The sequence below is a fragment of the Carassius auratus genome, chromosome 6 (genome assembly GCF_003368295.1).
Source record: "Carassius auratus strain Wakin chromosome 6, ASM336829v1, whole genome shotgun sequence".
Taxonomy (NCBI): Eukaryota; Metazoa; Chordata; class Actinopteri; order Cypriniformes; family Cyprinidae; genus Carassius; species Carassius auratus.
In genome coordinates, this window is record NC_039248.1 from 21,227,075 (window position 1) to 21,243,435 (window position 16,361).

General features: G+C 36.8%; 1 protein-coding gene across 4 annotated transcripts in view; it reads left to right on the top strand.

Annotated features, from left to right (window-relative positions):
• Positions 1–11,539, top strand: part of LOC113100892 (low-density lipoprotein receptor-related protein 8-like) — a 146,553-nt gene extending 135,014 nt beyond the window's left edge. Inside the window, exons 17-19 of one of the 4 annotated variants that reach the window (XM_026265405.1) lie at positions 2,006–2,080; positions 4,815–5,002; positions 6,879–11,539. In XM_026265405.1, the coding sequence (XP_026121190.1) occupies positions 2,006–2,080; positions 4,815–5,002; positions 6,879–6,917 (302 nt within the window). In that variant the 3' untranslated portion in view covers positions 6,918–11,539. Of the gene's footprint in view, positions 1–2,005; positions 2,081–4,814 lie in introns of all 4 variants that reach the window. The other 3 variants (XM_026265410.1, XM_026265403.1, XM_026265404.1) reach the window with 3 other exon arrangements.
• Positions 11,540–16,361: the final 4,822 nt, after the last annotated feature.

A 16,361-nucleotide genomic window follows, 5' to 3' on the forward strand; every position in this document is an offset into this window, starting at 1 on the left:
TAGTGATGAATTACACCAGCACCCTTTCTGCCTTTTATGGCTGCTTGCTAATGAAGACAAAAACTACAAATGTGGCTCTTTTCTTAAACACTGCTGTTGGATGACTAAGATTCATTTAGTTTATTTATTTTAAAGAAGATGATTTTTCCAGCAAGAAACGATTCAATTGATCAAAAGTGACATTAAGGACTTTACATTGCTAATATTCTTTTAAACTTGAAAAAGAAATATTAAGAAGTCTTATTATCGGTTTTCAACATTGATAATAAGAAGTGTTTCTTGAGCACCAAATCAAAATATGGGACCCTGGACCAAAAAACTGAGATAAGGGTTCATTTAACATCTAAAAGCTAAATAAATAAGCTTTCCATTGATGTACGGTTTGTTATGATAGGACAATATTTGGCTGAGATACAGCTATATTAAATCAGGAATCTGAGGGTGCAAAAAAAAATTCTAAATGTTGAGAAAATCGCCTTTAAAGTTTTCAAATTAAGTCCTTAGCAATGCATATTACTAATCTCAAATTTAAGATGTTTGGCATACAAGAAAAATCAATAATTCTGACCCATGCAATGTATTTTGACTATTGCTGCAAATATACATGTTCTACTAATTACTGGTTTTGTAGTCCATGGTCACATATTAGAATAATTTCTGAAGGATCATGTGACACTGAAGACTGGAGTGATGGCTATTGAATTAAAATAGAAAACAGTTATTTAAATTAAATAATATTAATATTTTTACTGTATTTTTATTCAAACAAATGCTGCCTTGGTCAGCATAAGACTCATCTTTCATTAACACATAAAACATTAAGAAATTGTACCAACCTTTTTGAACGTTGGTGTATGTAGCTATTTCAATGCCAGGCACACCAGCTGTGAATGTACCTGTAGATTTGTAAAATATATCACATATTGTGCAAAATGATCATAAAACCATGGGTCGTGAATTTCTGAAGCGTGTTAGCAATTTTCATTGCTCATAATGGAGTTTGTCAGCATCACCTGTTACAGGCCAATTGTTTTTTACTAAAAGCATTTCCACATTAATGAGTTTGGATACACTCCTTTTTGTTTTGTTTTTACAGACATAAGGCTCTGTGCATAATGATTTTCTGGATGTAATAAATCGTTCAATGCTCTTTTAATAGAAAATGTAAAAACCCATTTAAAACAGGAACTACACACTATACACTCTCAGAAAAAAAGGTGGTATCTTTTTAAAAAGAACACTTTTGTGCCTTTTAGGTACTAACAAGTACACTTTTGTTACTAATATGTACCTTTAAGTTACCAATATGGACTCTTTAGGTGCAAAGGTGTACCTTTTGAAAAAGTACCACCCCAGTGACCGCTTTTATACTTTTTTGTTCTGAGAGCGTATGGAAACAGAAGCAGATGATGCAAATGAAGTATTGCCATGGAAACCCACGTCACTGGTATCACATAAATAACACACTCACTGTAGCTTAAAGAGGATCCCCTTACCGATAATACTGATGTAGTTGTTACTACATGCACTGCATTTCTTTTGTTTCGTACAGACAAGCCCTCAGGCTGTCTTGTCTGTATCTGTATGCTAATGCTGTACCATCTAGTCCTCTTAATCTCCCAGCTCAGGCTCTATTATCAGACACTAATTATGCTGTAGCTAATGGAGGGCCACGTGCTAATTGTGAGATTGAGGTGGGATTTATATGGTGGAAAAAACTGCTCAGCAGAAACCTTAAAAAGGAAAGCAACAGCACAAAGCAAAGAGCTGTATGAATAGCAATATATGGCCTTAAATGGACACTTCACCATACATACTGGAGAAGGTTCATTTAAATGAAAATGGCAGTAAAAACACACCTGTTACATGCTGCCACCTCAGTCTGTGTTTATTTAGAAAAATCTGTTCTCAGTAGTTGTGGACAATACAGTGCTGTTTACTAAATCTGTTATGATCTTGTGATTTAAATATAAAGTTAATACAAGTTTCTTCATCTTTGTTTCAGCTGGCAGTGGAAATGACCACTTTCTCCTTGGTAGCAATATAACCGTTGCAGTTCTGGGTATAGTCATTCCAATAGGTGAGTATTAAAGTTAACTAAGCATTTTATCCTGCATTTTGAATTCAGACTTGTTCACCGAGTAGATGAACAGCTTTTGCCCTTGAGCTTTATGTGCACTGCCTGCTTTGGAGACACTTATGGTGGTCCTAAGTAGCCATTTATAAACTTGCTGCTGCTCCGTTTAGCTTAATATTCCAGGTTAGATGCAATTTAAGGGATGTCGGCAGCATGCTATTTCTTATTGAGATAATTGAATAACAGAATATAGAAATAATTTAAACTCAATTTTGAGTTTGTTAAAATTACAGAAACATGTACAGTACAGCTCTTCGAATGAAAGTCTTTATGGCTGTCACTATAAAAACGTACTGTGTGTATATATGCATTTGTATTTAACTATATTTATACAATTATAATTTGTATTATATTTATATATTTGTTTCTATAACTTTTCACAGATGAGTTTATTACATGCTTCAGACTACTCTGAATATGGTTATACTTTGGTCACAGTGTGATATTTTCAGATTTTAAATGTAATTTTTTTTTGTAAGCTTTTACTGTACACATTAGATTATCCACAGATGCTGTTGATTGAGCTTGAATTGTATTAAATCTAGAATATTCTTTATAAATTAAAAGTCTGTTACAAAAGTTTATATGACAGCAGACTACAGCAAGTTTTTAATTATATTTGTGCTCATTATGAAATTAGCGCTTTATAAATGGTTATTTTTGATCCTACAAAAAGAAGTGTCGCTCATGCATTTGGATTTTGTGATCATTCTCTCAGTTTCTACACATCATCCTTTTGATGGAAATAAACAATAGCACATGTGTATATAGAAAGTACAGTATATGTAAATGTATGTATCTCTATAGAAAGTCTCTGTCAAAAGGACCTGATGGGCTTCATTGGTTGTCTGAACTGTGTCTAGAGAGTGGCTTAGTGGGATTGAATTGAAAAATACTAAGTGAAATACCTTCCTCTAAAAACTGTTTAAATAGCTCTTTGTAATTGCAGTCCCTTCATGGTCACTCCTCTTATCTTAAAATTGTAGCATTTTTCTAAATGCTTTCTTTTATTGTAGTTTGGTTAAAAATCGAATGTGATTCTAAGAATGCATCTCAAGTGTTTATAGCGAGACAAAAGAACCTGAGTGATGTAGAAAAACACATCATGAGGAGGTCTCTGTACCCCCCCCCCCCCTCCCCTACAGACAATAGAGCAATTAGAGAGAACTTCCAGGGGACCAGAGCAGCCACGGCTGATCTTTTAAATTAGGGAATGGGTTAGCCAGTCACTGCAGGAAAGCCACACATGGTTATCAATTCATCCTGAATAGCAATGTGCTCCCCCCAACCATTAACAAGTAGACGTGTGTGAGCATACACACGATCCAATTCGATTTCTCCTGGTCCCCTTAGACCCCTTCTTTCTCACTGAGCAGCATGCGAGCACCCCCTTCACATATTTCACTAAGCCACTGCGTGTGTGTGTGTGCGTGTGAGAGAGAGATGAAGCAAAAGGGAAAGGTGTGTCTTTGGCAGCCCTAGTTTTAAAATATTTATATCTGCTATTTTTACACCTGCTTTTTAAGTAGCCCTTTTTGTAGTAATATGACAGGCTCTCCTTAAATTATGTACAGTACCATTCAAAAGATGGGGGCTGGTACATTTTTTTAAAAGAAGTCGCTTATGTTCACCAGGGCTGCATTTGTTTGATCGAATATACAGTAAAAACAATATTGTGAAATATTATTGCTAGTTTAAAAAATTGTAATAATGTATTCCTTTGTTGGCAAAGCCATTTTCAACAGCCATTATTCCAGCCTTCTTGAGAAATAATTTTAATATGCTGATTTTAATATTTTTATTTAAAAAAAATATCAGTTTACTTTGATCCATAAGAACATCATTTATTTGAAAAAGAAGGCTTTTGTAATATTATAATGATTCAATCATAACCATAAGTTTAATGCATTCTGACTAAAAATTTATGATTTAAATCTCACTAACCCCAAATATAAAAGCTGTTTAGAATGGATTTATAGAGTGCTGCACACTATTTATTATACACTGTTTATTGCTTATGATTTAAAAATTTGATGGGAAACAGTATGCATCATTGTCACACAACCTTGCAGCATTACAGTTAATTCAGCAAGTTACCATAAAAAATAAAAAACCCATTCCCATAACTTCAAATCAAATAAAAAATAACTTTTCCAATTAAACTGGTAAAACATATATTTTTTAGTTATTGTTAATTTACTTTCAGTTTATCAGTAACTGCAAAACAGAATTTATTTATTTATTTATTTATTTTACATTTTTTTTATTCAATTTATATTTATGCTAAATGTACCCATGCTGTTATTCATTTTATAAATTATATTTTATATGAGTTTTGTCTGTTTAGATGTTTGTTAATATGGCTATAAAATCGCTCAAAAAAGGGTTTAAATTTTTTTTAATCCTTAAGTATGTCTGTAATTTTGTTAAGTGGGTTCCAACAACTGCATGAAATGAAATGAGATTTGCTTTGATACATAATTTTAATAATGAAACACATTTTATGAAACCATTTAGCCCAGGACTGCCATGATACACCTTAAGGTTTGAGTATATGAGCTTGTATGAGCTTGTATGTATGTATGGATGTGTGTGTGTGTGTCATTTGCCGCTTTGTGTCCCCTGGCTGTGTTAACCCCCCTGCCATATGTGTTGACTGTGTGTTAAATGCATGCAGTTCCTATCCTTGCCACAGTGGTCATCGGCCTGATGTGTACCGGAGGCTACCTGGTGTGGCGCAACTGGAGGAGACGGAACACCAAGAGCATGAACTTCGACAACCCTGTTTACCGCAAGACCACAGAGGATGACGACGACGAAATCCACATCGGCCGCAGCGAGCAGATTGGCCACGTCTACCCTGCAGTGAGTGGCAGTGCCAGACAGCCATACCTAGCACTGCCACTGGGGGGCGGTATCCCAGACCCGGCAGCTCACTGGTACTCAGGGGCACCTATGCTGTCCAGCGCAAAGTGAACAAAGGGAGGAAGGCAGTTGGATAGTGTTAAAATGTGGGCGAGGCTAAGACAGTGTTCCCTAAGAGAGGGCATTATGCTGCCTCTTCCCAAACACATTTTTATATTCATAATTCACCACACATTTTCATTCAAATGTATGTTTAATTAGTGTATGGATTACCATGTGAGGTTTCATTAGTTTGTATGTGTTTACCATAGGCTGAGTCCAAAATTGCATTTTCTCTAAGTAGGTACTTCTTTTGAATAAATAATTGATAATATTGTAGTATATAGTATGAATGTGTGTAATATGAATTTAATCCAGATGTACCGTGTGTTGCCATTAGCCCCATCACACAGTAATAGCAGTAAATTGGCGTAAAATTACCTTAACAACTTTACTGGTGAATACAAAAATGTGCTGTTCACACAGGCAATGACATTCCGTCTTTTTACCAGTAAAGCACCATTCCCACGTCAGTTTCAAATTACCTGTAAATTCAGAATCAGAAGTTACCTCTTAATGGCTGTGCCTCTTTTTTTTTTTTTTTTTTTTTTTTTTATGTTTTCATTTTAGCATAAAACTTTCACATTCATGCTGCTGCTTTTGGCCAAGAGACATCATATTAGTCAACTTCAAACTAAACTAAACAGCGAGGAGTAAATGCGTCCTCTGCAAATTTTGAATTTAAACGTTTATGGATTGGCCCATCAGTGCTTTCTCAACTTTTATGGCTAATACTGGTAATCTCGTTCTGCATTCACACAGAGAAGATTACTGGTAATGTTACAACTTCTCATACTGGTAAATTAAAAAAACGAATTTACCAGAATTTTGAAAATGTCCTGTTTACACATGATCTCTTAACGGTAATTTACCGGTAATTTAGCAGTAAAAGTCTATGTGTGAAAGGTGCTTATGTCATGAGACCTATCAACTCTTTAACACACAAGTGGTGTGCACATCCCAAACATCCAAATAGGATGCAGGTGCAAGACAACTGAATAATATAATCAACTCTTTACCTTGGCATAATGCGATAGTAAAGCACCCAGGAACGTTTCACCTATTGTTTTATGACTACTAAGAATTCACACATACTACTCCTGTCTACTACTACTATATACTAGGATATTATGCAATTTTGGATGCAGCCGCAGTCTTCGGTTTCTCGTGATGTGTGTGTGTGTGTGAAGCTTTAAATGCTTTCCATGTTTGAAAGCTTTGAAATTGTGCTCTCCCATTATCCCATAACAGTTTTTTTTTTTTTTTTTATGAATTCATTATAACTGTTTTAGGGATGAGCAACGAGCACCTTAAATGACTGGACAATCGTTTAATATATTCTAGTTTATTTATTTATGTAGGTGTTTTGCTGGTAATTTATTTGGGTGATGTAATGATTTATTCATATATTTGCATAAGCGTTGGCCTGGGCTGAAATAGTTAACATGGCGCTGTTGAGAGCTGTTAGTCAGATGGAGGGATTAAACAGTGTGATTTGAACTTCCTGTGCTACAGACGGCATGTCAAGCACAAGCGGAGATAAAGACATCAGTCGCGCAGCAGAAACGGGGCGGGCCGCTCCAGTGGCATAACAAGATTCTCTCAAGCGCCCCACATGTCGCTCCTCACTGTGTGTCTGTGTGTGGAGGATCTGCATATCAGATGTTTCTGTATCCGTCTCCTTCTCCAAAGGACTTCTATTTCTTTCCAATGTGTATATTTCTCACCTTCTTTTCTCTCAACACGTGTAACTGTTTTTTTTATCTGCTCTCCACAGCGCGTGGCGCTCAGTCAGGATGATGACGGGTTCCCCTGAGGGCGATTCTTGCACTCGCTCTCTCCTTATCCATCCCTGAATCCATGCGTCCTTTAGTCCTCCATCTCTCCTTCCATCGAGGAGGTCGCACGAGACAATGCAGCAAGGCGCACAGAGCCAAAAGGACACAAGAGTACTTGCTCTCCACAGCCGAGAGCTACAAACTGGGTTTGTCTTCTCGTAGTGTCGTTTTCAAACCATAAACCCTCAGTCAGGCAATAATCATTAGTTCTTAAATTAACTATTAGCATCATTCCTGCTCTGTGTCAGTAGAAGTAGATAGTGTTGTTTAATGATGACTAACTTCATAGCTTGTCACATTAGTAGTCGCTAACACTCTCCTGCTGCACTCGTGCTGTAGTTTTTTAATTAGAAATAGCATTTCAAGCTGGTTTGAGTTGATCTATGGCCATTTCGATTGTTGGGAGAGAATTGAGAACAATCCATCCTGTGAGCATTCGAGATACATAGAAGGAAAATATGAAATAGGATGGAGACGCGATGTGGAAAATTCATATTTGCAGACATACTAAACACAAATTCCACCTTGTGGCTGTTATGCATTCATATAATCTCACAAACAAATAATGTATCGCAAACAATAAGATTTACCTTGTAAATAAATCAGAATCTGTACTTTTCTGTCCATACTTCCAATGACAAAACTAGTATACTTTCATGTCTTCCATAGTCACTCCAGTCAGATTTGACCCTTCTTAAAGTTCTGCAGCCACTATCTGGAGATGAAGGGTTTCACCTCCCAACTTTGAGAGGCAATATATATATATATATTTTCCATTTTTATTTATTTCACCAGCACTGAGGCTTCCATTTTTCTCAAGTTTCTAGGACCAAGTTAATTCTTCCTGCCCAGGCACATTTATAACCCCAAAACTTTAGCTCAGGACATCAGTTTTTCTAAAATCGTATCAGTTATCGCAAAAATCTGTGTGGTTTGTTATCACAAACACGCTAATAGATACGGTAGTCAGGGTTTGATAATGGCTAAAATGCTGTTTGTTCATATCTACAGTCTAGATCGCTCCCTCTCAGACAGGCAAAAACACACACTCTCGCACAAACTGCGTCTCTTCCGGCCCTACATTCGTCATGCCTCGGGTAAAACTCTTTAGCATTTAGCATGCTGACAACAAGACACCGCCCTGCCATATTGGGTGGCTTAATGGCGTGATAGATTAGAGTCATAGATCAAAGCTTTGCTCCTCTGAACAGTCATCTGTTCAGGAAATGTGGAGTGCCTGAATATAGGCTTCCTGTACATATCAACTCTCCAACTCTCTCCATTTGATGAATGAGCGCTTGGTTATTTCTGTATCGCTGTCAGCGAGGGCCCTGACTGATTGAACTGGTGTATAAAAGTAAAAATCAGATTTTGATCTACCTGGATATGCCTGCTGATAAAAACAAAAAAAATCTCAAACCAGCCAAAGTATTTTTTATTTTATTTATTTTTTGCTGGTTTTAGAATAGTCTGAATCGATTGTTTGAAGGGTTTGATATATTTTGATATAACAGTGGTTATCACCTTTAGAATCCCCTTTGTCCAAGACAATAATCAAAGGCCCTCTAATATAGACTGTAATTCATAACTTAATTTAAGTATTATTGGGGGACCCCTGATAGTTTTCCATTTGGCCTGTTTGAGAACCACTGATTTACAGATCTTAGAGGCCGTCTAAACCAACAAAAAACCTTAGGCTGGTTTAAGATTTTCCAGCATTGATTAAAACTTTGCAGTTGGCAGTATGTCTGTGTAGTGGGGTGTGTTGTTAGATCAGATGGTTATGAAGAACTAGTCATGTTAGTTGCCCTGCTGTTGGAGACTACCGAAAAGTCCCTGAGACCCGTTTGTTTGGTTCTGGCCCGCATGTGGGTGGTCTCGTATCTGGAGTGGTTCTTTACTCCTGCCACCTTTGCTCTTCTCTGCTGTGATGAGGCATCTTGTGTGCAACTCTTGTAAAACATCCCTCTTCATTTCAAAGAATCCTCCATTAGGTCACTGTTTGTTTTCCATTAGAAAGAGAGACCGTGTGGGAGTTTCGATGCTCAGGCTTTTGTTTGTGTGGATTAAAGAAGCTGCCGCTTGTAGTTGGTTTTCTGATCAGATGGGTTTGACATGAAGACATGGTTTGGAGAAAACAGGTCTTTTGTCTTCGATAGTATAGTTAGTTTGAATCTTCATCCCTAACCAATTCTCACATCAAATTGTGTATACGGTATTGAAAGTATAATGGATAAATCGATTTTCTAGAATTTTGAAACTGAAGCAGTAACGTTTTAGATGCTTCGTATACTTTCAGAATATATAAGTTCTGAAAATGTGAAACTTTAGTTTTTGATTTGAAAATCTCAGACTAGCAATACAGGGTAAACAAACTGCTTCATGTGCTTTTTCAGAACTGTAATGTCATAAATTATTGTTTGATCATTATCAGTGGTTTCTTCAGATGCACCTTGGTGGAAAAAAAATGCTTAAACCATCCTTATCTAGTTTGCTGGTTTATTAAATCTGGTTTGCTGGTTTTAGATGGGTTTTGGGTAATTATCATCTGGTTTAGATTGAAAGACATGATTGTAAACTAACTAACCACCTAGACACCAGACTATGAGAACAACAAAGACCAGAAAAATCAACCGCTTAAACAAGTTTACAATGTATTTTGGGCACTTATCGGCTGAATTAGACTGGAAGACAAGCTTGTTGACCAGCTGAACTACCTGGACGCCAGACTAGGAGACCAACTAAGACCAGAAAAAAAGTCTAAATTGGTTTTATATTGGTTTTGGGCATTTAACGGCTGATTTAGACTGGAAGACAAACTTGTTGACAATCTGAACCAATTGGACACCAAACTAAGACAAAAAAAAGTAAACTAAACTAGTTTTAAATGGTTTTGGGCATTTGACAATTGGTTGGCTCGGAGATCTAAACCAAGCTAAACCTATTTAAAAACAGCGGTGCCAGACTGGAAGACCAATTAAGACCAGCAAATAAGCTTAGGTTGGTTTAATCATTTTTTTTTTATATTATAATTATTTTTATTTATTTTTTTATCAGAAAGGGTATCATGCACATTTTTTTCCCTGACCCCAAACTCATCGTTATTATCAGGTGCTGCTCTAGAGTTGGCTCAAAATGTTTTTATGGGAAACTTTGTTCCATTGAGCTCTCTAGCTGTCAAGGTTTCTACAAACAGATCTCTTAGCGTATTATAATTTAGTATGTGTGCGACACATATTCAATAAACACATGTACGGTCTGCACACAGAAGGTTCTAGAACAGACTTTTAGTCCTTGGATTTTCTGCCTCTCTGTACAGTAGATAACACACCGTTCTTTGTGACCACTGTCCATCATTCCTACTCTATGCATATGTACCGGCGAGTCCTGCCTTCCTATAGCACTGCAGGGACTCGCCACGCTGCTCCTTCACCCCACTCCACTGTGACTAACATTCGTGATGTCCGTAACTCCTCCTCATCACTGTCTCCCTGTCGTCCCCATCAGCCCAACAAGTAGGACATTGCTTTCGAAAGGGCTACAATTCTTTGAAAATGGACGATACACTGGACGATAAGCTGGAACCTCTCCTGGAACAGTGCTCCTTAGTTTGGTGGACTTGTAGAGCTGATCAGCCGACTCTAAATGCACGAGTCAGGTCCTCCACACACATGATAACATTCCTGTTTGTTCTCTTTGTGACCTTTATTTTGGTTTCCCTCTGTGAGATCATGTTGACATGATGTATATTACTTGAAGAACTGTTCATTTTCTGTATGGTTTGTAGGTGTTAATTTCAGAAGAGGGGGAGGAAGGAGGGCCTGTCATTCCTGTCATTTTAGGAAACATGCGTCCCGGTTATTCCATAGCGGTTCGGAGACATTTTGTACGCTGTTTGTTGCACAAACTTTTTCAAGAAGCCTTCTGCACTGTGTATATGATTACATAGGATGGGGGGAAGGGTGACCGTTGCAGTCCAATGAGTCCGAGTCATGATTTGTAAATATGTTTTCATACAGCAAAACTTTTGATAAGGTTTTAAACATTTCTTGTAAAAAGCAGATGTGTATATAAGTCTCCTGGACGAAAAAGAGTGTAGACCATACATGGATTTCTTTGTACTCAAGAGCACTGGATTTCTTTACTACTTGATTGTAACTAAAATTAATAATCTGCCAAAGTGTTTTCAGTTCGTTTCTTCTTCCTCCTGGTCTTAATTTTATTTTTGCTTTTTAACCGTAAACATTGCAGAAATAGTGTTTAATTTGTATATGTACATTTATTTAATAGATAAATTAAATTGTAATTCTATTTAATAGGTTACACTCAGTGTTGAAAGAGAGGGTTACAGTTTAATTTATTGGTGCCTTGTATGTGTTCATGTATATTTTTCCAATAATGTTATGTTTTTTTTTGCTTTTCTGGTGTCTGTGTCAGTGGGTCAGAGGTGGTGGGGATAGGGAGGGGGTTTTAACGTTAGTAAAACTATACTTACATGGAATATCTGTACTGTATGCCAAAATGGTCTCACTCACGTTTCTATGAAATTCAAGTTGTTGATAAATATCTATATATTGATATATTAAATTGTTAAAAACGGCTCATTTGTCACTCTTTGTCTCCCTCTTAAACATTTTTATTAGTTAAATGAAAACAGTTGTTTGTGGTTCTGTTGTTCTGCTTTTAAATGTCCCTTTCCTGCATACCAGCTCATGATTCTTGTCAGTATGCCGACATTGCGGTTATGCCTGGCTCCCCAGAGGAGACCGTGGCTCTGTGCCTGGTAATGGAAAGAGGAACTCCCCCACCAGGTGTCACACTGTGATTTTGCTAATGTCTGCGGTGAGTATTAGCCTCCAGGGAGACCTAAATAAAATGGGGAAACTGCTTGAACTCCCAGCGACAGCCCCAGACAACAGACAGATTTAATGAATGTGATTTTTACTAAGTTGCCATGGTGTTCACCTGAAAATCTAGATTCTGTAATCATTTACTCACCCTTATGTGGTTCCAAACCCATATGGCTTCCTTTTCTCTGCAAAGCACAAAAGTAGATATCTTCTAGAAATGTAGGTTTGGAAAGACACAAGGGTAATCTTTTTTTTTTTTTTTGGTCAAATATCCACTCAAGTGGGTAAGTAAACCAACATACTGCGCTAAGGACATCCCGCTCGAGGACCTTTCCTACACTCTCAGAATTTTTTTTAACAAAAGCGGAAACTGGGGCGGTACGGTTTTATACCTTTTAGGTACTAATTTATACGCTTTAGGTACTTATATGTATCTTTAAGGTATCAATATGGTAAGTACAAAGGTGTGTCTTTTGAAAAGGTACCGACCAAGGGACAGCTTTTGAACCTTTTTTTCTGAGAGTGTAATCCCACTCCCACTTTGTTTTCTGTCTGTTCTACATGATCATAACAAAGGCAAAAACTATTATTTCAAGAGAAAAAAAAAACCACTATAGTGCATAATGGTCTGGGCTCTGGAAATAAAAATAATCTTTGACTTTTTTTTTTTACCTTTAAAGATGTTCATTGATTCTTTTGATGAATTACATTATTTGAAAACGTTTTTTTATTTTATTTTTTTATAATCATTCTTGACAGCAGAATTGTTAGTGGAAAAACAACACTACCCATGATTCTAGAAAGAATGTCTACCAATCAGAGAATGACTGTGAGCAATCACACCAAAAGTGTGTGTGTGTGTGTGTGTGTGCGCGCGCTTTGTTACTTTGTGGGGACCAAATATCCTGTGGTGGAAAAATGGCCTGCGGCCATTTGGGGGGAAAAAATCTTAAAAATAGTCAATGACGTTTATCTGAATGTGTGGATATGGCCTGCGCTAGAGGACCAACAGTTGTGAGGGCACTCTGATTAATTTCTATATAGACAACCCTATTTATGATTCTCTTTTATTGGTTCAATTACTTTGCCCATTGTAGCACTCTCTGAAAACAGTCCTCAAAGAGAATCTATGAAGATCCATTAAAGATTTTTTCCCCAAATCCTTAATCGTTACTGTCCTGTCCCTCAATAAATTATCACAAGTACAGTTATTTCCTCTTCCTCTTTTTTTCAGCTTTATTTTAGCACAGCAGATGACATTTAGCACGCTCTCCTACTGTGCGAACATCCAATTACTATGCAGCTGGTCCCACTGTGGCAAAAGGAGCTGGGTTTGTCTGTGTCATCTGTCTAGGTGAAAGGGAGACAGAGCATTCGCTAAAAGCTATTAAGACTTAATTACTGCTAAAAAAATTCATTCTTCTACCAGGGAGTGTGTTGTTTGCAAATAAACAAGGAGCTGGAAAAGAGGCATGGAAAGCATGAGGGTAATACTGATTAGGATGGGAAAATGAAAAGTAGCATTTGGGATTAAAACCCAATATGTTCCTGTTTCCCTCCTTCCTGCTTTTTTGTTAAAGGGATAGTGCACCCAAAATTGTATTTAGACTCAATGTCATTAGAGACCTGTAAGAAGAAATGCTACTATGCAGTTACTGTAAATTTGAAAAAGAGCTTTCAAGTTTAAAATCTGACTAAATGTGTTCCAAATCCCAAAATAAAAAATGTAACGTTTTAAATGTGTGTTATGCACAAATATTAAAAAAATGTATGCTTAACATATGAAAGATTTCTCCAATCTTTTAGTCAGTTTTTCTTTTGTTTTTATAACAAGTTACACTTGGATCTGCATCACAATAAAAATCAGTTGCTTCTTTCCATTTCATAGCAACTTTAAATTTCGTCCCACATGGCGCACTATACACTCTACACTATGTACTCAATTAATGTACATTTGAGACTTATAGCCCAGGGGTTCTCAAAGTCTACACTGAAAGGTCCAAATCAGAATTTTCATCAGTGCCAAAGATCCAGACTGGAACAATCGGTTATTACAAAACTTGTTTTTAATAAACACATGGCGTGAATAACAAATAAATAATAATTTGTTAAAAAAATAAAGTGCCCTTTGCATTCAAGATACATAAGTGCAAAAGTGGCAAAACAATTAATTTAAGTGTCAGAAATAGAGGTCGACCGATAAGGGGTTTTCTCTGGCCGATGCCGATATTTAGAAATCAGGGCAACCAAATGGCCGATGATGCTGATTTAATTTATTTTAATAAATTTTTGGGACCTCAGAGTGCATGAAATGTCCAACTTTCCACACTTTCATTTTATAAGTGCATCATCTGGATACATTAAGTGCACTTTTGTTTTTTGGAATTTTTCCAAAAACACACTACTTGTACTATTAAGGCCCTGCCCCAAATCACATCCTAAACGCTTGCAGTCTTCCTCTGAGCTCACACTTTCATGATGTAAGACACCCTTCTGAATGCTAAATTGATGAATGCGACGTCCTATGATCTCAAGGATTTAATAGACATGTACATGTGGCAGCCATTGTAAGTGCGCAAGTGCATGTGAAGTGTGCCATTTCGACAGGGCCTTAGACTAACTCACTTAAAGTTTATTGATTAACATCATCTATCTTAGCTTTGATTGGTGCATTCATGACAGAAATAGTGGTCAAATTTGTGAATAAATTGTTAAAGTTCTTATTCTTTTATAATCTTTTCACTGTATATTTGGAAAATCAGTATATTACAAAATTGGTCTGAATTTGTCCACTGTTCTGACTTTAACTTTATGGATTTAAATTGATAGAAATAATATAACATACCTACATTATAAATTCTGGGTATCTCTTGTTCTTTGAAACCACTATTTTTGGGAAAGACTGCTAAATTGGCAAAAGTCCAGAAGACGATCATTGACACCCTCCATAAAGAGGGTAAGTCACATAAGGTCATTACTGAAGGAGTGGCTTTTCACAGAGTGCTGTATCAAAGCATATTAAATGCAAAGTTGACTGGAAGGAAGGAACTGGGTAGGAAAAGCTCTACAAGCAACAGGGATACCGCAAGCTTGAGAATATGGTCAAGCACAGCCGATTCAAACACTTGGGAGAGCTTCACAAGGAGTGGACTAAAGCTGGACGTTCACACTCGGACCATAAACAACAAACCTTCTCCAGACAAAGAGGGAACTGCTCCATCTTTCACGAATAATCATTGTGCGAATCACGCATTAAACTGATTGAGATTGAGGAAGTTGTCCTAAGCAAGCTGTCCTCAGCAAAATGTGCTGCACATAGTTTTACATGTGGATTATAATTTTCAGGAACCGAGTTAAACATGAATTGTAACCATTAATCTCCAAGTACAGTGTCCCTGGGAAGCCCAAACAAAGGTGATTGGACTCTGAGATGAAAATAACAGCGTTTCAACGACATGGCAAAAACAAACGCAGCTCTTCCCTCTTCTCTGTCGGAGCACAACAAGACCACGCCCCCCTTTTTGTGAATTCATGTGGGCGGAGGTTAGTCAAAAAACTGTTTTAGTGACGTCATTACTGCAGGAACTAGAGGGCTGTAGTCCAAACGGGTCGTTTTTTGTAGGTGAATTCTCTTAAATAAAATAATCTCGCTTGGCATTGAACTTTGAGCTTTAGAATTTTACATTATTTATACTCTAACAAGAACATTACACACTAACTAAAGTTTAAAACATGGCATCACGAAGAAGGGGACCTTTAATAACTGCCTCAGCATTGCCACAGGCTGATCACTTCATGCCTCACTGATGCTGTCTTTTGTGCTAAAGGAGCCCCAACCAAGTATTGAGGCCATAAATGAACATGCTTTAAAAAAACGGAGCTTTTCTGTTTTGGAAATCCTTTTTTTATTATTGATCTTAGGAAATATTCTTTTTTGAGATACTGGATTTTTGACCTTCATGAGTTGTAAGCTCTAATCATAAAAATAAAATAAAACTGTTGAATGTTTTACTTTTCCATATATTCAAGATTCATTACATGGTAGTTTCATTTTTTTTAATGAGTTACCAAAAAGAACTTTGTCATGCTATTCTAATTTAATCATAAAGCACCTGACATGTCATGACTGTACAAGTACATTATTAATAACTCATTGTTTTGTCCTTCGAGAGAAAATAATTTATATAAGTTGAATCTACTCCGTTTATATGTGATTTTGCATTTTAAATCACATCTCTCATTTGTTATTATAATAAATTTGTAAAATTCAGTATACTTGAGCCATCCTGCTCCAATATGTAATGTATTTTTCCTCCCTAACCTAATCTCTCATCGCCTCATATTGTCTCCTTTGTCATTTCGTGTGTTATGTTTCTCTCCTGTTTTACATTGTGAATAACACTCGTCCACTGTGAATGGAGCCAGCAGCTGAGGGATCTTCAACAACAAGTGTTCCCCAGAGAGCGGCAACCAGACACGTCTGTAGAACAAAGAGCTGCAATGCTTGTGAGAAGCTAAACGTTAAACTCTGTTTAGTATTCCAGGAACATTTCAGCAGCGCTCGGGTCATAC